This window comes from Andrena cerasifolii, chromosome 5, assembly GCF_050908995.1.
Source record: "Andrena cerasifolii isolate SP2316 chromosome 5, iyAndCera1_principal, whole genome shotgun sequence".
Classification (NCBI taxonomy): Eukaryota; Metazoa; Arthropoda; class Insecta; order Hymenoptera; family Andrenidae; genus Andrena; species Andrena cerasifolii.
In genome coordinates this window covers 13,756,088-13,778,375 of record NC_135122.1, presented here as the reverse complement: position 1 = coordinate 13,778,375, position 22,288 = coordinate 13,756,088, and the positions used below count along the sequence as shown (strand labels likewise).

The window sequence follows — 22,288 nt, the reverse complement described above, 5'->3', positions numbered from 1 at the left end:
ATTTAAGCAGAATAAGTAATGCGGGGTAATGTACCTAGATTCATAAATGGCATCGTGAAATCAACGGCGCTCTCTCGCTCGTAGGTGATGGTTAGATCGCAAATCGCGAGATCAGCATCCTGCGACCAGAACTTCTATCAAACTTCATCAAATCATTGTAATTCAAATACGCCTTAATTATAAACAACAAGACTTGTACGATTATATCGCAAAGTTGGAAGAGTTAAGCAAAAGTAAGTGAAAGATGCCAAGCGAATGGGCACAGTGGAGCTGAATTTTAATTAAATCTCTTCCTATTCGCTCGAGGGGAAGTTGGAGTGTGTTTACTGGTTTAATTAAACTTCGTTTGATCGCAAAGTGCTACGTACGCGATCCAGCAAACGTCTGATAAGACCGTCCCACTGTTTCGTCTCCTTATTGTATCTACCGTAGTTCCCGTCCGGCACTAATTCAAATTCATATTTAAAATTCAGCAGCTTGGAAATCTCCTCGATGAGATCGATGCAGAATCCCTCGTAGCGCGTTTGCTCGATCAGGATGCCTCGAGTTGCGCTGTCCGTCACTTCCATTATATACGGTGGGCCCTGGCGAACCGTGTTCACTTCGTTTACCATTAGAAGCTCTTAACATTTAGCAATCTTTTCGCAACAGACGAGGGAAGTTATTTGAGAACTTCAGATTGAATTAGAAACAATTCATCAATTTCCTTGGGACGTATCAATCAACTACTTGTAAATGCACATGCCTATTCAGACATGGCTAACATTCTGTTAATAAGGAGATTGGTCACGGAACTCTAGGGAACTTAATTAAAAAGAGAAAAGTTGACGACGTACGCACCACTTTGGTGCTAATTATGAACTTCTTCTGCTCGATGGATTTATACAAGTAATTCTCACGCTCTGCTTCGCTGCCAATCGCGTGAATCCCATCTGGATCCCAATATCCGATCTGAACGCTGTCCCCTGGTCTGACATCCATGATGCGCACGTTAAAGTATTGACGACGACCGTTCTCGTCGATCGCCATCGGCCCTGTGATCTTACCCTGCTTGGACAGCTGCAGAAATCACACCCCCCCGTTAACTGCGATCACTCGCAACCCGAACTCTGTCATCGATACGGAGCATTAGAAGAACACCGCGGCGTGTCGTATTTCATTGCCTCGTCAAGTCGATTTCCGTGTTTTTTTTCGAACGTGGTCGGTAAGTTTCGCTGCGCGTAGCTTAGGGAATCGTCATGCTCGAGCTTTTCCAAGTCGGAAGAAGTCAATGACGGCTTTACCTCTCGCATCATGTTGGTAATGTTGGGACCTGCGCTGTATTTCTCAGTACCTTCACAAGAGAGCGGTACCGGGTCAATAGTTACAGGCTCCTCGCTGTCCTTATTCCTGGCGTTCAAGGCCTCCAGCGCGTTGTACAGGAGGAACACCGAGTCGTAGAGAACAGCCGATTCCACCTTTATCGCACGGAAATACCCCAATTTTAGGAATGGTTTTATCTCAGTCCCGTTGCCTTTGAATCTTTACTTCGTCGGCTTCTGAAGGACCGCGCTTTGCAAGCAAAATATTATAGTTGCTTCAGAGGGTGGCAACTACTAAGTGATTATCTTTCACGATTATATCCTCTCGACGGTGTGTCTTCGCCAGAACGTTCTCAATGGTAATACCATCGATCAGAGAGGGAATTAACCGAATTACAAGGGAAGCATTGCACGAAGGGAGCGAGAATATTACAATTACACGGGAGAAATTCTCGAAAAGGATCGCGAGCAGCAGGCGGCCGCACCCCCTTCGCGATACAACGCGGGTCTCCAAAAAGTAGCCGCCTCGCAACTGGTTGCAATAAGAAATGAAACATTAAGCCGTCCAATCTCGCGAAATTATAGAACAACAGGCTTAATCGTTCCACTAGGGGGTTGCATTTGCATATACGCGAGAAAGGGAAATTGGGGTAACATTGCGCGCGTGGGCGGCCCTTGCTTCCCCCATCCGAGTGGGCACGATACAAGAGCGAATCGACGGAGGCTAATGAAACGAAAATTAAGGCAGCCCGTCAGCTGCTCGTAAGTACCGTGTCGCGGGTGGATTTTCCAGAAAGGGGTGGTGGCCTCCGGCCGCATCCCTCGAAATGGAGCGCGGCGGTGCTCCATTATGCCGCGGGGTTAATGAAGAAATTACCTCGAACGGCCGCAGCGGAGCGCGTTTAGACAATTCTTCCCGCGACTGACGGCCGTAAATGGCTTTATTATGCATACGGTGAAAAAGCCATGATTAAAACACGCCGACGCGAAAACGTTGCGCCCGTCTGTGTGGCCGCGAGACGATAGCGCAAGGAGATCAGTCGTGATCGATAGAAAACTGTACCCCGAGCACCCAGAGCGACTTCTATTCAGCGTGACAGGCAATATTTATGATTAAATGTCTCTATTACTCTTCTTTTTTGCTAGCCGAGCAAGGATCAGTGTCGTGGACTGGGTGGATCTGGATTTATTAGAATGGCATGAGTTCGATATCTGTCACGGAGGATGTTGATCGAACCTCCAAATAGAATTCAAAAGAAAGGGGACTACGTCTGGGCCAGAAGATAGATTCCTCCATTTAATTACCCAATTAATCCCATCCACGTCGTTCTCCCTCAAGCTGAACCCAGTGATGTTGACCTGGCTACCGTTCCGCACATCCGGGATGGGGAGCTTGGTCGAGTCCTGCGGGTCCACAAACAAGGTCTCATTTGAAAAAGTGTCGATCGCCAGCCTGGCAATGGAGCCACGCCAAGCTTCTCGTCTATTTCGGACGGTTCCTCGAATTCGCACCGATCTACGATCCGTCATTTTACACGCAGCTCTTTAACAGGGTCGACGTTATTCCACGAGGAGGAACCACCTAGGGAGATGCAGCTGCGAAACTTGGACGCGAAAAAACCGAAGTAGCGTTCGAAACAGCGGGACGTTCGCGATGCTTCCTGCCGCCCCGGTGCAACAAGCAGGGAATAACTTGGAAACTAGCTCGGCCAGCACAAGGTAACTGCAAGAACGTGCTGTACATTTGCAAATGGAAGCGCGACGTATCGCGAAACTTCGCTTGGGGGGCAGTTTTTCTGCCGCTCATTCTTGCCTGGGTTTCGAAGTATCGGGAAAGCTGGGTCCGCCTTTGAGCACCTTTCAGTTTCGCTTCTCTTTCAGCTTGCACGATTTGCCGGCCGGCTATCTTGAAATCGTGCAAGCTGAGTGGCTAGCGCTGGCGATGGATTCGGTCGTCTCGCACGCGGACTATAATTAGAACGTATCCGGCGAGTGTCAAAGGAGGGATTTAGGGTTATCGAAATCGCGGCATCGGGGCTGCAGGAGCGATGACGTTGACGTGGGTCCGCCCCGTGTCTCACCTTGGCTCGAGATCCAAGAGTGGCAGCGTTCAACGAGGCGCCTTCTACGAATCTCTCGACAGCCAGGACAAATATAGATGCAACGTGAAATTTCTTAAGAATTCCTACCGGCACACCCTTCCCTCGCCTACCCCGACGCGTGTACACAGACAAATTTCGTTATTTGCGAATGGACGAGAGGCGTCCAAACAACTTCCTCGAGAAGCACCGCTGCCGATCAAAGAACATCTTCAGCTAGGCGCGACAACGTGACGATTTCAAAAGGGAGAAAAAATGTCTGGCAAACGCTGGCGCGCGTCCCGTAACCATGAAGAAGGGACTGAAAGTTTTTCCCCATTTCTACGGAAGAGTACTTTAGCCCGTTCTCTCCCAGAAGACGAGTTAACTCCTCAAGCTGGAGGAACCATCTTGATTCAAAGTGCAAAGACAAGCATCATGCTGGCTTATCTCGCGCAGCACGTTCAGCATTAGAGCCTGCAGTATTTGAACAAAGCAAGTACTCGTTCATAAAACGTCCCAGGATGAATGAAACACTGTGCAGCAAGCGCCGAGTAAATAATTATTCTATCCTAAATAAAATAGAAACTATTGACAGTTCTAACAAGCTGTCGTTCGCGAACAAAACCGTGTTCCCCGTGCAACCACCAGCGAATATCCCCCCGCTTACGGGATTAACTACCCCTTTCGTCGCTCTATGCCCGCAACTCCCCTGAAGTGTGGCTAGGAAAGAGCCAAGATCTCCTGTGGTTTCCCATCCAAGCCTCGTTGGAAGCAGTAGAGGTTCGCAATTTTCGTCCTAACCGCAGCATTGTCTTCGTGCATGCGCGTCAAGAGGCGATAAAAGAGACGCTTCGACGTCGCGAAGGCGTGCTCATTGTTCTTGCCTCGGGAGTGAGGCAAAAAAGCGATACGGTTCGCGTGAAAAAAAACCTTGGACGCAACGCGAATGTCGTTATTTATGGCGGTATTGTTACGTGCTCGTGGGTAATGCGTCATAAAAAGCGGATTCCGGGGGCGGCGGTGGGCGAAGGAACGTTCAGACCGCGCGACTCTACCCCCGTATCGCTGAAAACAATTACTTGCGACAATTTATGGGACCGTTTAGTAAAAAGCCCCGGCGATCGCGGCGGCTAATGCAGTTACCGCCGCGGGGTAAACAGGACCGCGGATTTATTAACGAAATTCCTTTGGAAAAACCGCGTCGAAAGGGTGGTCGGCCACCTTTGACGATCCATTAACCGTTCCGCGTTCCAATTCGACAATTGCTATCTCCGCCGTCGACTTCGTGTCGTGGTAAATATCTCGGTGTTAAGGGTTTCGTAAAATTCACGGAAAAATTGAATGCACCCAGTGAAAGCCACGTTTGCACGATGTAAACGGCCAGAGCTCGCGGCAAGCTCGAGTCTCAGTCTCATAAATACCTCGCCGTTGACTGTACTTCGCTGCTTTTAACACGGGGCACGCATTAAACCGGGGAGGGTAAATTTCCCGAAATAAGCCGCCTGTCCTGGAGAAGCGAGACTCCAAGAAACATGGAAAATCTATTTCGGCTTGCGTCGCCGTGGGAGTAAATCAGATTAATTAAAATAGTCAACGTTTCGCGCCCGCTTCTTTTTTTTTGCGGTGGGTGCTTCGACGTAGAAACTTTCAATGAATTCTGAATAATTGGATTTTAAGAGATGATTGTGCAAGGTTTGTCTTCTTTAGCGGCCAGCGAAAATGGAAAGCTTTTGGCAAGCGTTGGCACGGTCGTGGTATTTTCTGGTCATGCGGGGACCATTATTATGACGAAAGGGAGATTGTTAGTTGAATCGCAACGAAATATGCTTATAGAAAATGGAATGTAGCGTAATACCAGATAAGTGATTAAGAAATTACAGTAGTCCGCCAGCAGCTTGACCTCTTTCGCCTGATAGAGCACGTCGATGATATTATTCGGCTCGACGTCCACGATAAGGTTGCAGATGGACAGTGCGCGAATCTCCTTCAGGATTGGCCGATAATCTGGTCCTTCGCCGAGTCTCCTTATCGTGATCACGCTGTCCTTCTTCCGTCTCAGCGTCAGAGCCTTTTGGATCCGTGACAGACCGTCGTTGGTTTGGTAAATCGCCGCGAAAGTGTTCCATTTCATGGACTCGACCACGTCAGCAATCGTCTGGGAAAAAGTTTTCGCAATCTCTCCTGAAGAATTCTCACCGAATTCTGATTTCAACTTTAAACAGGCAAACACGACACGGCTCGGAACAGAGATTTCTCATCGAAATGAATGCTGCTCGCTTTAACAATCCCAGTACACGACAAGAATTCCAGTGTATCGCTTCGATTAATGGATCGGAGAATTATACAGAAATTTATATATGATTATGCTGCATAATCGTGCGCGAAATGTGGTATAGGGGAGCAGTTTGAAATAATTGAGTGTTTTGCGCAGAGGAAACATTCAAATGTTTTGGAAAATAGCTTTCAGCGTATTGCGATACAGTAATTTCACATTTCGTCCTAGTTTCTGCCACGAAATTGTATTTGAGATGTTTGTCAAATTGCATTCGAGCTAGCCAAACTTTACTTTCGACGTAGTTCTCGCGTGAGCGTTTCAATCGCATGAAATTAAAAAACTTTGCTAATATATCCGTACGTATATCGTTCAGAAGCATTTAATGTAGATATAAGATAGTTCTTCTAGCTCCAATTTTTTATCATTTCTGTAAAAACCTTTCGACAGATCTTTTAAATATCAAGTATTCTAGCATTGCAGAGCGGTATAAGTATTTCGTAGAGCACGAAATTCAACAAATATCGAACGTACGTTCGAACACCGTGCTTATTAATTTCCCCATATAAATTGGAAATACATATACCAACGATACATTAGCAAGTAAACCATTTAAACGTTTGCGTGAAATATCTGTCAGATCTCGCGCGATATTTCCAAGCGAAGTGGCTGGAAATGCCTTTCGGCAAGAAACGAATGCAGTATTTTCACTTTGGATATGTATCCGAGCACGGGAAATTGCATGGAATTTATTACAACGCTGCACATTGAACGCGACGAATTAGCAGGGCTGAGCTGAACATTTCAAAATAAGCTGTTTCCGCGGAGGAAAGATCGCGAGGAAGTTTCTCTATTCCACCGTGATGTAAAAAGCTGCAAAAAGGCAAGCGATTTCGAAGCGAGGAGAGAACAGCTGATATGAGAAAGAATATCGAAATACATTTGCACAGCACGACGAAAGAACTTCCCATCTCGACATTAATTCACGGATTTACACAGAAGACAGGTACGGCGGCCAATTCTATTTACCACGGACGCAGAATGAGTAAAACTACCCTCGGCGTTAATTACAGGATTAAATCAATACGCGTTGTAATTTGCGCCAGGTTCCATCGCGAGCGAATGATTTTAATTAGACTTAACCGATAGTCGCTTAATTTGTATGAATGTTCCATCTGTGTGTGTTTTTTTTTGTCTTCCATGCTAAAAGCGAAGGAACAGAAACTGATCCAGAGTCATTAACTCAAGTTCAGTCTTTGATCATGCTCATTAGCTTCGGCTTACCGGTTTAATGCGCGCAAGCTACATCAAACTCGGTCGATTTGCCTCGTTAGACGCGTAATTTAAAATGCATCGTAAACGTTGCCTCCCTGTCGCCTATATTTCACCTCCCATCCGTCACATTTCGACGAGCTCGGAAATATTACGCGCCAAGTGTCGTCGCGCGGAGTCGCGCTCTCGGGTCGGCTCGGTAGCCGAACCGAAATTCTAACCGCGTCGAGATCAATTACTTAAACCTAAGGTTTCACCGAGCAACGCGGGGATGACAGCTCTCGCGGGCGATTAAATATTTCTTGACGTATATTAATGTTTGCACGTCCTGGCGCGTAACTTAAATTTGTTGCAGCGCCACCTTGCCGATTGCTTTCACTTCTGATTGTCAAGTATCGCCCCTTCAACGGGTTGGGCGCCTCAGTTGGAGCAATAATCCATCGAGCTGGGAATGCAATTTTGCTTCACCGCTGCGCGTAACAGCGAAGCATTTGATACTTGACGGTTTCATGGTGAATGTTCTAACGGGCGATGGTGTTCGAAGCTTTTGGGTGGTACCTGTGTTCTTTTGGAATTGAAGGGGTTCATTGTGTTTCGGCTGTAGGAGTGCAAATTGAAAGGGAATAGGCCTCGCAAGGGGATAGTTGAACTAGTCTCAAGGGCATGCAATGAATTGGTCACCATTTAAACTTTCACATACCTTGCCGACCACGTCGCTATCGGGGAACACGTTGATGGTCATCGGCGTCGGATTCTTCGGCTCCTGGTCAACCTGCAGCTCCTCATTCTGTCGCCAGAAATAGTCAATGTGCGGAACGTCGAGCCGCGCCGCAATGCTCGCTACGATTCCGTATGTGTAGGTGTTCGAGGGGCCGAAGATCGCTGCCACACCTTCCTCGACCAGCTCGCAAGCTGCAACGTTAAAGGTGTTTCTTCCACAATGCCGGCTGGCCCCAACTTGCATCGCGCTGGGCGCGCAAATGAAGCGCCCTCGAAATTGGTTGCGAGACTAGGGGCGACCACGTAAGCTGTTATCGCGCGAACCGAGAGAACTGTTGCGGCGGACGTCGAAATTGCCCGTTGAAAATCTTCCGATAAATTGTGCTTCGTGTTCCGAAAGGAAGTCAGCCTCTTTATCCCCTCGCGAAGCCACCACGACTATTTCGAAACACTGATGTATTAGGATCCGAGATAAAGAGTGACCCAAGAAATCGCCTCTTTTTGGTCCCACGATTTTGCAACTGAATTTTATGCCAGACGATACCTTATGACGAGACATCAATCACACGAAGTTTCCAAGTTGAGGTGACAATTAGTTTCGGAGATATGGGTGGTCAAAGAAGTGAAAATTCGTTAACTTTTATACCAGTCCCATAATTTAAACAATTATTCCCAGGGGTTTTGCTGACTGCTAACAACGAATTTGAACTTAGATCTTCATAATTTACAACTTCTATTGCGAGAATACCGCTAATACAGAGTCACACAGCGAATACGGGCGTAAGTAAACGTGTATATTTTATCAATCAGAATACACAGCTTGCACAAAATTGAAAATAATTTTATTAAAACCATAAATATTACTTTAGTTTCGGAAATTCATTTTATAAGTTTTTCAAATTTGTTGTTAGCAGCCAGTAAAACCCCTGTGAATAATTGTTTAAATTATCGGATTGACATAAAAGTCCGTGCATCGAAAATGTATTTTCCCTTCTTTGACCTCCCGTATCTCAGAAACTAATTATCACCTCAACTTGAAAATTTCGTGTGATTGATGTCTAATCGTAAGGTATCGTTTGGCATAAAATTCAGTTCCAACTCGTGGGACCAAAAGGAGGCGAAAAAAGGCCTGATTTTTGGGTCACTGCTCTGCAAGTTCCCCGTTACCTTCTGCCACCCGAGCGTTTCTTGCCGAACAGAGCCGAGCTGCCTGTAATCGGCTTATCGGTGTAAAATCAATGGTCCGCGAGGCGAATATGCACAGAGGAGAAAAAGCGATCTTATGACTCGTCGCGGAGGTACAAGAAAGGACGCACTTCTGGAATATCAAACTCTATTGCGAGGCAAAGGCTGCAGAGACCGTTTAATTAAGCTTTGTTATCACGTCCGTCTTGCCGCAGGCAGGACTTAATGCGAAATTTATTGCGATATCGAAGTCGACGCCCCCGGCCACCGGCAAGAAGACGGAACGGGAGCGACATAGTTATTTTCCCCTCCGATGCTGTTCGCTGGTAATTGACACTCGCGCGTTCCCTTCCACGACACTCGCAACAATTAATCAAAAGACGCGACGGCCAGGTTCTTTGGTTGGGCGACCGCGCACCCCGACATCTCCTAGCTCTTTAATTGATTCATTAATTGTTTTAATCCCGAGGCGGGGCTGATTTCCCTTCGCTCGTCTGCCCGTACTAAGCTATTTATGACCTGTATTGAGAATTCATACAAACCGGCGGTGGCGGTCTTGAAGCTGTCGGTATTAACCTCTACCTGCTTTATGATGGGCTGGAATTCGAATGCGGGCGCGACGTGCTCGAATTTCGCCTCGTACACCGCCTTTAGGAACGCAGCCTTGTGCTCGTCGTCGCCCGCGTGGAAGATTGCTCCTGAAAACAACGAGAAACGTGATGTATTAGTCTACCATCCTATTGGCGGTACTTTCGGATGACTCTGTATCTGACGCGGCTGTGATTGTACTGGATATACAGTGGGTATAAAGTGGGAAACTTTGCGTTATTGTTGCAAAATGAAGGGACATTATGTCCGATATTAAAACAATCTATTGCGTATATATCTACGACTACGTGGTACGGATTAGTGATTCGGCTGACCATACGCTGTTCAGTTCTACTTGCTCGACTCGTCTTTCGAAGCGAGTCAATAAAGAAATCATTCTACAGCTATTCATCTAATTATTTCTCCATTATGTATACTCATTTGATTCGTCACGAAGTGGGCTACGAGCTTGAGTCTTTCAAACGTATGCTGTCACTCAATAAAACAAGGCATCGAGCATTAATTCCAAAGCGAAACTAAGCCTCAAGTTCGATGGTTGTGCTATTCATTACACGCAAGGCGTTTCCAATCACCGTCTCCTTTGATCCTACGACTCCGTAATTCCTGCAGTTCCTAGTGTAATTTGGTTGAACGCAAACCGTGTTTTGCGACTGTACTAATATCCAGCGTTCCAAGCTGCGGAACTGTAAATTAAGGAGTTTCGAAGTCAACAGTCACAGTTCTGTCGAAGCTGGATCAATGGGCCAGCGTTTGAATGGCGAACTAATAACAGTGCTTTAAATCGCTTTCCAATTCTTCCCGCCTTTTTCTTGAGTGCACAGAAAATATTAAGACACCGCCTCGCCGTTCCACGAAATAAAAATGGGGAAATTATCAGCGGAAGTCCTGCTGGCACTTCGCGGCGGGCGCAATACCGCTTTTCACCCGCTATTACAAAGCAGAGGCACCGAGAAACCGGAGAAATCATTCCATTATACTCGCCACCCTTTCTATCTGCTAGAACGATCTTAAAGCGGCGGATATTATTGGCGTAAAGTTTCCATTTCCGCTAACAAAACACGTGGCGGAGGCACTTCGCCGTACGATACGGTTGTCGCGGCGGCAGAAAGGAAGTTGAGATGCGACTATAGCCAACAGGCCGAATGGAACGGCGAGGAACGATCTAAAAAGAACTAGCCCGCGCTCCTGCCCACAGCTCTAGAGTGACTAGAAGGGACGAATTCAAAGCTCCACGTCATTGGCGATCCCACGACCGTTAATAGTTGCATCGTCAAATTTCCACCGGAGGAAAATGATTCCACCAGCGGGGATATCGTCCAATTTCCGCGAAGCTTCTTTGTCCAGTCACGATTCCGTCCCAACTTTCGGTCACACGCTTGGAGAAATTTGAAAGCTAGCAGCTCGACATCGTCAAGATACTTGGCTAAGGTAATCGTCGCCGTACGTTCAGTGGCGTTTCGACGAACAAGAATTCCTGTTTCTGCCAGAGGCAAAGTGATTTTGCGTTTGACGCTTCTGGAATTTAATTAGAAACGTCGGCTCAACTCGGTCAACGCCGAGTGCTTTTTCATGAAACTCCCGGTGTGGTTGCGACGCGCGATCGAATGTAACTGGGAAACGCGATTTCTTGTCGGTCGATTTCGGAATCTACTTGCAGTCGACGAGAACGTACACGAAGTAGACGGTAGAGGGAAACATGGGGGTAGCTTCGGTTTCAACAATGACATGATCGTAGGGAAAATGTCACGTGTACGATTTTTATTTCAAAACCAGTGTATTGCACCGAACTTTTTCTATCTTTATACCAATACGAAGAAACTTGAACGCAGAGACTGATCAATTTCACTGTGCTAATATACATATGCTTACTTGTAACGGAATAATTTAACTTGCACCCTGCTGCATTATTTATTCCATTTTTGTTTGGGTCCACTGCAGCCATCATGGATGCGATTGAATTTTCCACAACAGGAGTAACATCGCCGGTTACAGTAATCAAACATTTGGTGGCAGAATTCTGTTGCAGCAAGCAACAGCGCTTCGTTAACAATATTGAAAAGTATATTTGTTTCATGGAATATTTTGCAATTAAAAAAAGCAATGCGTTCGTAGTGTGCAGAGTATTTTACCAGTGGAAATTTCAATTGAAAATATGCAACATTCCTCTTATTCTGAATATTCCCCTCTTAATACAATCGTGATATATTTTGTTTATTGCTACGGTATTTGCAATCCTGTTCGCCAGATCTCGTATGAGTCTGGCATTGTTACAAAATATTAAAAAGCATCAAAAACAATGTGCATCGGCTACGTCAATCGAAGCTGCCCGAGCTTTCTATGGATGCTCGTTAAAACCATACAACGTTAATAATTATCACCATGTTCGATATATATTTTGACATACTAATTATGCGTTTGACATAAGGCCGTGTGTGTAAGCACGCGCGTGCACACCTCGGCGAGCTTGCACAACGCCAGCCGGCAAACATGATTACGACGTCAATCATGAAGATAATTTCGATCGTTCAGGCAGCAGTCATGGGATTAGGCGGTGAACCCATCAGCCAGTGGTCAAACTTGACTGACTGAGAGAGAGAGAGAGAGAGAGAGAGAGAGAGCGCTGCACGTCGTGTTTCATATCGATACTTAGACGTTGCCCTATAATCCTACGTCAGCTGTCGTGATTCGATGCCTGCGATGGGATTACGGTGACAATAATTGCTTCTGACTGTCGTGAAATCAATAAGGGGTTGTGGATGATACCATCCCAACTACGGCTTCATCAAGATCCTCTCAGTTAGAGCGTGTAGAGCAAGGGTCGATCACGATACCTAACGCGTGATTGCATCTTTCAATCTCGTGTAAGTTTTATGTTCAGACCGAGGCGAAGAAATTCCTTAAGTTTTGAAGATGGGTTCTTGACTATAGGAATGTATAAGTTATAGACTTTACATTTTTTATTTATTATTATAATTTAAATCAATAAATATTTTAATTTTGTAAAGTTAAATTTGCACTACTATCAGTGTTACAACCGACCCGGGGTCAGGAACGGTTGTAACACTTTACTCGCTTCTGATTTTTTTATTAATAACTTGGATGTTACTTGACATATAGCGAAACTGTTGTGGCTCAATGATGTCAGATAAGTAAGTAACATTTCCAAATAAGTGTTTTTGTTGTAAATGTAACAGTTACTGCGTAATCCTATTGCAAAGTCTAAGTGTTACTACCGCCCCCCCCGGTCTACCTTAATATTGTCATTTGTGCAATTAATTGTTTCATTAAATATCACGGAGGGCGAACGAGAGTGTCTCGAAGCAATTTTGCGCGTTTCCACCAACAGACATCAACTTGCCTCCTTCGAGTATCATGCTTCTTACGTGTACTTAACATGCATAGGAATTTTCCCCGATGAATACTGATATTCAAAGCAGGGAACCGTAGCTGTTTTTAGGAACAGTATGATATGGAGCTCGCTGTGAGTATGAACTGCTTGTTCATGAAGATTTAAGTTGTTTACGGCACGACGAACCAAAGACTCTGATGTAATCAATCTTAATTTGTTTGGTTACAAAGGGGGGGAGGGAATGAGAAGGTGCCAGCGAAATGTGTGAACATGGTCAGCTGACTAAACGACAGGAGAACTTCCACGCGAAACCAGACAGTCCCACTTCGTCATGATATCTGACTTGTTGTCGCAACCAGGATTGATTGACTAAATGCGGTGTTGCACGAAGTGAAGGATATCTATGTCTGTTGATAAATCCACATTTTCGTAGCTTCAAAGCTGTCCACAGTAGAAGATGCTTTCTTAAACTTACTGAATTGGCTGATGGTAGTAAAAGTAATCGTCATCGAGCGTTTTTTTTTTATTGAAGAAATAACGAAGCACAAATGGTACAGTATTTTTGCATGGAGAAATAAAGTAAATTCATATGATACCTGATTTTTCTGATCGTAGAACATTTTTAGTATATTTCTTTCCCACCAAATTGAAAGAGTACAAAAGTAAAAAGTGGAGGTGGTTTCTATAAGAATAGATACTTCCTAAAAGGATGTTACATATTCCAGTGTGATTCAGCGTGGTTATACTATCCCGTTGAAACTATGATAATGAAATAGAAATGCTTAGTCAGTTTACTAACGAACATAGATAGATAATAAAAAGCTTTGCATGGCACCATTGTCTTCCATTACGCATTTGCATCTCACAATTAATTTATAACTGTAATTTACAGATAGAAAAAGTCTCTTCGACTGTATTTGGTAATCAATAAATTAATTATCCTTGACATGGAAAAAATAAATAAAAAAAAAAACGGTTTCCCATTAAACATAATCAGTCGTAATCAGATTCCAAAGTATACACTTCATTTTATCGTTCGACGAATGGTTGCGTCGGTTCCACGCTCCTTTGATAAAACCCTTCGGGAAATAATTTTAAATGATTTACGATGCCTGCCGTTTGATAGTAAATTGAATTTCCTAGGAAGTCTATCCTACTAGAAAAATGGTACTTTCACGAGGCTCCATTTTTTACGGATTCGCATTAAATTCTACGCGTGCTCGATGCTCAGAACATCGCTTTGAACGAGGAACGTACCGTCCAGTGATCGATCATTCCCCTCTTTTTCCCTTTATTCTTCCAGCTCTTCTGGCTCACATTAATTCCATTACGGATAGATTAGAATTGCGAATCGGGTTGACGTAGATTCGCATCAACTACGGATCAACTGACGATATGTATTCCAATGAAATGTACAGGCACATCGATACCGTGCAAAGCTTCCAATCAATTGGAAACATTGAAATTACCAATTTTAGGAGACTTTGCAAGCAATCAGGCGCTGTAGGTAGTTTCATTCGCCGAAAAATTCTTGGGTCACGTAACGAGCCGTAGGAGTTGAATAATAAACAGCAGGCAGAGGGAGCGCATAACAAATATTGAATTTCCCTAAAATTACATAATTTATTTCGCCGGTGATTTCATTATATTAATAAAAGGCATGGTTGAATACACGGGACTGGTTTCGTTTAAAATTCGATCATACTCGCCCATTGCCTCGATAGAATATTTAAACGGGAACAGTTTTGAGTGTGATCTGATCCTGCACCATATACCGAGGTTTTATACATCGCCCAGGGGTTGGAAAATGTTTGGAGCGAAGCATCAAGTGTCGGGCACTGCCGGGCTTCTATGCATTTAGAGAAACATTTTTACACAGCTTTGTTCCCGCATGGAGCCACTCGAAAGCATTTTATCGTGCGCGTTCGGCAAATGTAACGCAAACCACGCACGGGCGTTGAATTTAGTTTCGGGAAAGTTCTGGAAACGTGCGGCAACTTTCATTCCCAAGCCTCACTTTCTCGTCGCATACGTTAAAGAAGTTTCAGAGTTTCGGGCTGGCCTGTGTTTGTCCAGCTGCAGCGCCAGTGTTTGGTCAGACGCTAAAAGTGTTAAACACGTTCCCGTGCCGTCGTCCGTGGATTTCGTTTCCGATTCCGGTCCTAATCCAACTTGTCCGCTCGCAGAACGGGAGACGGTTCCTCGAAACTTTCCCATTCGACGGGGCAACGTTTAAGGAGGTGGCGGCGTAATCGAAAACTGGGCGAACGGCTGATCGATCTGCCCCCCCCCCCTTTGTCTTTGCTTCACTTTTCACGGCGAAAACTTTCATTTCCCATCGCGTGATAAAAGTTCAAGCCAGAGGCGAGCGATATGGGAAATCGATGCTGCGAACGTGACGCGTATTCGGCTGGGAAATCGGCGAGGAACCTCCGACGGATGCACCTGTCGAGGCGCTGCATCGTGTTCAACAGGTCTTGCGAGGGTTGCAACGATACCAGTTTCATTTTAATTCTCTTCCCTTCTGGCTGCGAACGTTTGCCAAGGTGTCCGTGATCTTCGATAAAGGTTACTGTTCAAACAGCAGTGGTCCATAAAATTGGCACGAATCACGTATTTTGTTCGCTTGAATGCAGATAGAAATGAAATAATGGAACGCACTTCTGTTTATCTTATTAAGAAGTTCCACTCATCTTCTGCAGCATCCATTTTTCCCAGGGTTACAATGAATTTTTTTGAGCTGGCGAAAAGCACGAGAGTAAATGTATGATCGAAAGAGACACGGGAATGTATTTTTCCTGATCCCCCGGTTTCGTTGGGAGGAATTATGAAAATCCTATTGTCGCGGCGCATAAACGGCCCACGAGCAGCGAGTCTCCATTAAAATGTTGTAATTAAACATTCCGAACATATTTTTCATTTACGTTCCTTCCCTTCTCCGGCCCGTTCCCGCCGAGTCACGTTCGACGCGTTAATTACGCGAAATATTCGTTCGGAATAGCAAAAACTCCGCGGACGTATAATAAATAAATAGCACGAAGCCGTATCGGGGGACAATGAACCGTAAAATTGAATCTCGCACTTTTTCCAGGCCCCGCTGTATCCCCGTTGATACGTTGTGTAAACGCGGTTTCCGAGGCAATTCTTGCTGTCACAGTTGACACAGGTTTGGCTGTTTCTTTATCCGCGGGGCAATATTACTTCATCGCGAATGAAGCATTCGCGTCCCGAAAATCGAATAATCAATATCCACAACGCGATTCGCCGCCTCTTTTATGGAAATGGACCACATCCGATACCCTATATGTATATTTCTGCGGGGAGGGAAAAGCCCACTCCCCCCCCCCCCGGGGGGTGAATACAGGCCTCGTTAAATCGCTTGCACCGACGATGAAAATATTTGTGGTCCGCACAATACAAGCCTGTGGTCCGCGGCAAACTCGCTGCGTCCAATTAATTCGCACTAATACGTGACAAAAGTTGCCGAGATTGAATTACAGAAATCGCGTCCCCTTGGGAGAAAGGTAAATTTCAGCAACAACATTCATTGTAAAATTAATGTGTCGCGGATGAACTTTAACGTCGACGACTAGCAGTCCCTGTAGCTTCACAAAAGTATTCGTGAGCTGTACTAAAATATTTCGACGATGAAACGAGCCTGATATTAAAGCGAATGTTTGTGCAACCGTTCAGGCACAGAGAACGATCGCAGAGTACAGAGCAGGACACAAAGGCGAGGGTTGCTGTGCCCGCGATAAATAATCTACACCGTTATTTAATAATTTGCGACCATGCGGAGTTTACGGCTGCATTAAATTGAAACTACATCGCCTCCTGTGCAGAAAGAGTTAAAGGGACCTTTTACGACATCCAGCTCTTTCTTTGAACTGTACGTACAGCCCCCTGGTGACGACACGAACTAAGCGGAAGTTTCTAAGAAAATTGTCTCACGTTCCTGTACGACCTGCCCGTTCCTCGTTTGCAGCAGGGGTGGTCGAAGAAATTGAAAATAAGCGGGCCGTTTTATCGGCACTTTTGGGGTTGATTTAGGATCCCTCAATGACCTCGGCGAGACACCGGGCTCTCTTTTACCAGTTTAACGGACGTTGTTATTTCATATTAATGTAAATGTTGGATTCGTGGCATCTTATTTTAGTTTGCGTTGTTGCGGTACAAGTTTCGATAATTTCCAATACGTAGGAACGATAGAGGCTCTCAGCCGAGTATTCTCTAACGTTTAACGATGTGTTTCGTGTGAACAGATATGGATAGAAGGCACGGTATAATTCTAATCGGTCATGGTTGCCGGGTTTGCTTAGTTTAACTCGACTAAATTGCTGGAAAGTTAGTTTCCACGGGACACTGGTTCAACTCCCATTCGTTCATACGTAGCCGATTGTACTTTCCGTGAGACGGAGAATCAGGCAGGCAACAACGCCTCGATGGTGAACGTTATTGTTCCACACATGTCTCTTGTACTTCCACCGTTGCTGCACACTTCATAACTGTCGCGCAATTATTTGGCAGCAGAAATTACCGGAATCGGTGCCATTGTGCGACGGGGTCATTATGGATCTGACCGAGAAATATCGAAGCCATGTTACAGGCGAAAGCAAATATACTGACGTTCCACGGAAATTCGAAGAGGTGATCTTAACTTCTCATCAAACACAACTGTATGAAGTAGAGAAAAGAAACACGTCACATAATTCTAATAGTACCAAAAGTGTTCCGTCAAATTTGGAGTCGGTAGACGTAGCATTCACAGTTATAATCCAAAGATAACCAACCCCAACGATCGTCCATTATTCCTTGAAAAAAATCTGCGAATCACTGTACGCCCTCCGGGCAGATAATTTCTTCTCCCCATGTAACAAGACAAACGGGCATACTGTGGTCGACGATCTACTGCCAGTCCCCGCCACTCTTTGCCCCGTTCTGTCTTATCTATTCTACCTCTTGTCTGCGCTTCGTCGCTCCCCGTTTCGCAGCGAGACGGGCGTCAGGTCGATCTTCGTCAGACCACCGCCGCCGCGTTCGACCCCTTTCTTCCCGTGGCAAGTTGCCTTAGTTTCGATTAGGTTCGTTCTCGGCTGGTGGGTACGTCGACTTGGGAACTCGGTAATCTGCGCCCGAATACGGACTTAGCGAAACAGAGGACGAGAGTTCAAAGGGGGATGGAAGAAGGAGCGCGGTCGTCGCGTCGCTTATCCGATCGCGTAAGGAGCCAGCTCGTCTGTGCACGACTACTGTGACAAAGCAACAATTATACGCCACGGATCCAATTACGCGAGCCATTATTCCGGTTGCTTGTGAAATAAACACGATCGCGTGTTTAATCACCCTCGCCCGTGGCCGGGGAAACTCAACGGGCAGGCGAATTAAAGAAGAACGAGTTGCGTTCGGTTACTCCGCTTTACTCTGGCAAATTACTGTTCTCTTATTCACGCGAACCGAGTTTTAGTACCGTTCGTTCCGATCCGCCAAACGCGAGCTAAGAGATCAACAAATATTGCTGCACTTCGACTAAGACTTTTTATTGCGATTAGAGAAGTGGTAGAAATAAGTTGTGACAGTGAATGAGTCGTGCACTATGTAATTGTGCTCCTGTAAAACTAATGTTTAATAATGTTTAAATATATGTGAAGACGTGCGTCTTATTTTAAGACTATTTTCTTATACGAAAAATTCGAATATGATGACGCCGAAGGTTTTTCAGTCGTAAAGGTGAGAAAGTTATTTAAGTGCGCGACTCTCTGTAACATGCGTGGTCGGTTACGTCCGTCTTTATAAGTTTCTCATCACGCGTTGAAATTATTCAATAAATATTGACGGAAACGTCGAGTATGAATTTCATTGGAATCGATCCGGCGGGTAGTGAATTGTTTCACTCGTATAGACAGGCGAGCGAATCGCCGATAATAGACAGCTCGGCACTTGTTGCGTGCGAAAGGTACTTAATAAAAATTTGCCCAACATTATAGTCGCGGAGGCAAATTTCCTTCAATTAAGGGTTCATCGAGGGCAACAGAGTGGCGTGTATTCGAGCGTCTGCCATCGAGCACGGTAATTGCTAATTTGCCCCTCGAAATCGATGAAATTGAAATTGGTTTCATTGAATCTGCCCTTGTTTCCTTGTTTTTCGATAAACAGACTGAACGAGTCACCAAACGAGCCGCGCAATAACGTCAATGACCACTTCGGGTAAATAATAACACAACTTGATTACCGTCCCGCGAAGCCTCGTGTCACTCGGCACGCTGCGCGAAAATTACTTTATTCTAACGGTGATTTAACTTGAAATTACACGCGTCGTCCGTCGCGAACGTTCGTTCGCGGGCAAAGGCAGACCATGGACGGCCGTGGAGCTCGCCAAAAATGTCGGTGTCACGACGCTGTTTCGATGGTATTAGAAGCGTTTATGAAACAATGACCGGCCCACCCCTTCCATTTCGCCGGTATTGTCGGTCGGTGCTAAACAAAATCTGCATAAGACTGTTAATAGCCCGGGATAATGGGCCACGATGGCTGAAAGGGTTGAACCGGGCCAGCGGGGCGAAACTACCCCAAAGTGTTTGGCGCGCATTAAGCCGAGGCTGCGTCACTAAAGGGCCACTTTAAGGTCTTACCAGGGTTAAAGTCGCCTCGCACGGGATTCCTAGGGGCCGCGGATGAAAAACAAAATAAAGCCTGCTCGCTCCGGCCCGCGCGGCGTTCCGATCGTTGAATCGATAGCGCGCAATCGACTGGAACCATTCGCTGGCGTTCATGAATGAAAAGAACGTATCCGAGAGCACTGGCTTGTATAACTCGGTAGATACTGTACAGTCATTTCGTAGATTGAATCCGCTCGGGTTCGCGCGCGGATTAAATGTAAAAATGTCTTCATTTAGCATCGGAATGTCCCTTGCGTAGCTCACGATCATTGGGAGACCTGTACAGAAATTCTGATTTCGTTTCGCGCTTGATTTTTGCGCCCCGCCATTCGACGACTCCTGTACCGATTATTTATTTACATCTGCGAGTTGCGATAAGTTTCTTATCTGATACGATTCGCATCAAATCGAAGTTGCGTCGAGGATGACGGTCCAGGGGACTGGACCTTAGGGTCGGAGTTCTAGATTAGTTGCCAGTAACTCGATTGCAAAATTGCTGCAGTGCAATGGAGATGGGGTTGAATTACACAAGAGTATGGAACAGGCTCCTATATCAGGTTCAATCGAACATGACAGGTCTTTCTGCTTGACTCGAAGCAAGTTCGAGGAACTTGCTGAGTATTGAACTACAGAGATGAAGTATAAAAATAGGGGGGATGATTTTTAGAAAGTGGAATCAAGGGGAAGTGGAATCAAGGGAGATAATAAAATTGGTTGCCAGGTGAAGTAAATGAAAGCGTTTCATTAATACCGCCACCAAGTATGTAGCGGTGTACAGGTGATGCGGGCATATGCAGATGTTTAAAATTGTCAATTAATGATGCAGCATGGACAGGCTGCAAAGAGCGTCACGGGTTTTAATGCCACGGTACGTTTTAAATGATCTCCGCGCGAAGCGGTTTGATGAACAATCCGATGGAGGGGCACGAAATATTCCTGCGGTAAAACCATGCTGCGTCGAGAGCTGCAAATAACGCAATTTCGCATTAGTGCATTGTTCAGGCTAACGTTTCGTTAATTAAAACGATATTACAATGACGCAAATGAGAAAATATGACTAAGCAGTCGCTATTCGAAATAGTCTGTTTCCGCGGCTTCCTGCGGCGATCGTGGCCGATGTCGAATTTATTTATAGCTTCGTTAAAATTTAATAGAAATAGAACGATTCTGACCCGCGACCTCGTAATCTCATACGTGGCGACCGTGCCCATCTTGAATCTTTAATGGTCGGGGAGGAGGAGGGAGGAAAAGAAACCGGAGCGTCCGTTTGTGAAAATTCCTCGTGAATTTTTATGTCGACTCCTTAAAGAGAGCTCCCATTTTCCAAGCAATGGGGGCTTTAGCGTAACAACAGTGTCAGGATGGAACTTCGAAGTGTACCGAGCGAAACAGTTGGGTTTAAATATTTCCCTGGTTAAATGAAGAAAAATCGTGGCGTTCTCGTAACATTCCCTGGCATCTCATTAGCAAAATGTCGTAACGGGAACGTGAAAACCGTGAAGTCGCGATGTCCGCGAGAAAAAGCAAAAAGAGGGTGGAATGGACTGACGTTACATTAAGCATGAACTTTTAAAGCGGTCGTAATCCCGATTATTATTGCGTTTGCAAAGTAGTTTCGGCCGTCGGGCTTCTGGAATCGCCGTCGAACCAGCCGTTACGCGCCCAGGGGGATAAGACAACTTTGTTCCCGTTTTGTTCGCTGCAAACATCAAACGGAATGAACGAATACGCTGAGAGCGCGTATTTGCTGTTAGTCTGGACTGTTCAATTAGTACAGCAGTCATCCCACGAACGAAAAATCCAACCTCGGATCCTGACCCAGCGATCCAATCAGCTGATCCTTTCTCCTCGGTACAATTGGGAGTAAATTTTTTATCCCCGGATCGAACTGAAATTTGGAATCGTCGCGCATGTAAACGCGCCGCAATCCCGATTATTTCTCCGCGCCGCGAATTTGGGACGACGAGATCGATAAGTCGGAGGAGGAACGAGAGGGGTGAAAGGAAGGAGGACAACGCAGCAAAAAATCAGCTTTGTTTTACGTCGGAGAATTAAAAGTCCTTGATGAAGGTCCGCGTTCAGAGATCTAATTTTTATTTTCTCAAGGAACGCCTGCTACTTGCTGCGAACTAAATCACGTTTCCCGATTCATTCTGTTCGTATGCGCGTACACCAGTTGCTTCTTTTACATCGCAGAGCGCTACATTCAGCAGCGCGGATTTAAAGAGACGATCCTTGCCGTTTTTCTCTGAGACTCCAATTAATTTCGCTGATTTATTGTGTGCCCGGACTGCCTTCTTCACGGCGGATCAAAGGAAGCCTGCGGGTAATCGCTCTTTTCGTGTCAAGGAGTTAAACGTAATATCTAGAGGAACACTCGCAAGTATTTCTCTTTCACTTCCTGATCCGAGACTTGGTGTCGGTAAAAGGGCTTTCATTAAGCGATTTCTGTTCGCGGGAAATGTAAAAATTCCGGCAGAGCGATTCTCTTATTAAACACTTCGTTGTATAAAGATACGTTGCTGAACGTAGGAACGATGCGTTGATAATATTCTGCTGGTGAATTAAACGAGTAATAACTCGATTGCGGGTTATTAAAATATTTTTATGATCGATTCTCTTCGGTTACAAGATATGGTGAAAGGATAATCAGGTATTCCCCTTAATTGAGCTGATCAAATAAGCGATCATTCGTTTGATCGCTATAACGGCTTCTCATTAATATTCTGGCTGTTTCAGAGCAATGTTTCACGAATAATGTGCTACGCGCTGTCACAGTATCACTGAATATGTATCTCTATTTGCAAGGTGCAGGGCGTCTCCCTACGCAAGGAAACAAGGTT

The 22,288-nt window shown here is 45.4% G+C and overlaps 1 protein-coding gene across 3 annotated transcripts in view; it reads right to left on the bottom strand.

Moving 5' to 3' along the window:
• Positions 1-22,288, bottom strand: part of LOC143368662 (glutamate receptor ionotropic, kainate 2) — an 89,436-nt gene that overhangs the window by 5,796 nt on the left and 61,352 nt on the right. For all 3 annotated transcript variants that reach the window (XM_076811608.1, XM_076811610.1, XM_076811609.1), the window contains 8 exons: positions 9,374-9,529; positions 7,627-7,838; positions 5,238-5,537; positions 2,607-2,705; positions 1,284-1,457; positions 841-1,059; positions 369-584; positions 35-119 (listed from right to left, as the gene is read on the bottom strand). In XM_076811608.1, coding sequence (XP_076667723.1) covers positions 35-119; positions 369-584; positions 841-1,059; positions 1,284-1,457; positions 2,607-2,705; positions 5,238-5,537; positions 7,627-7,838; positions 9,374-9,529 — 1,461 coding nt within the window. The remainder of the gene's footprint in view (positions 1-34; positions 120-368; positions 585-840; positions 1,060-1,283; positions 1,458-2,606; positions 2,706-5,237; positions 5,538-7,626; positions 7,839-9,373; positions 9,530-22,288) is intronic.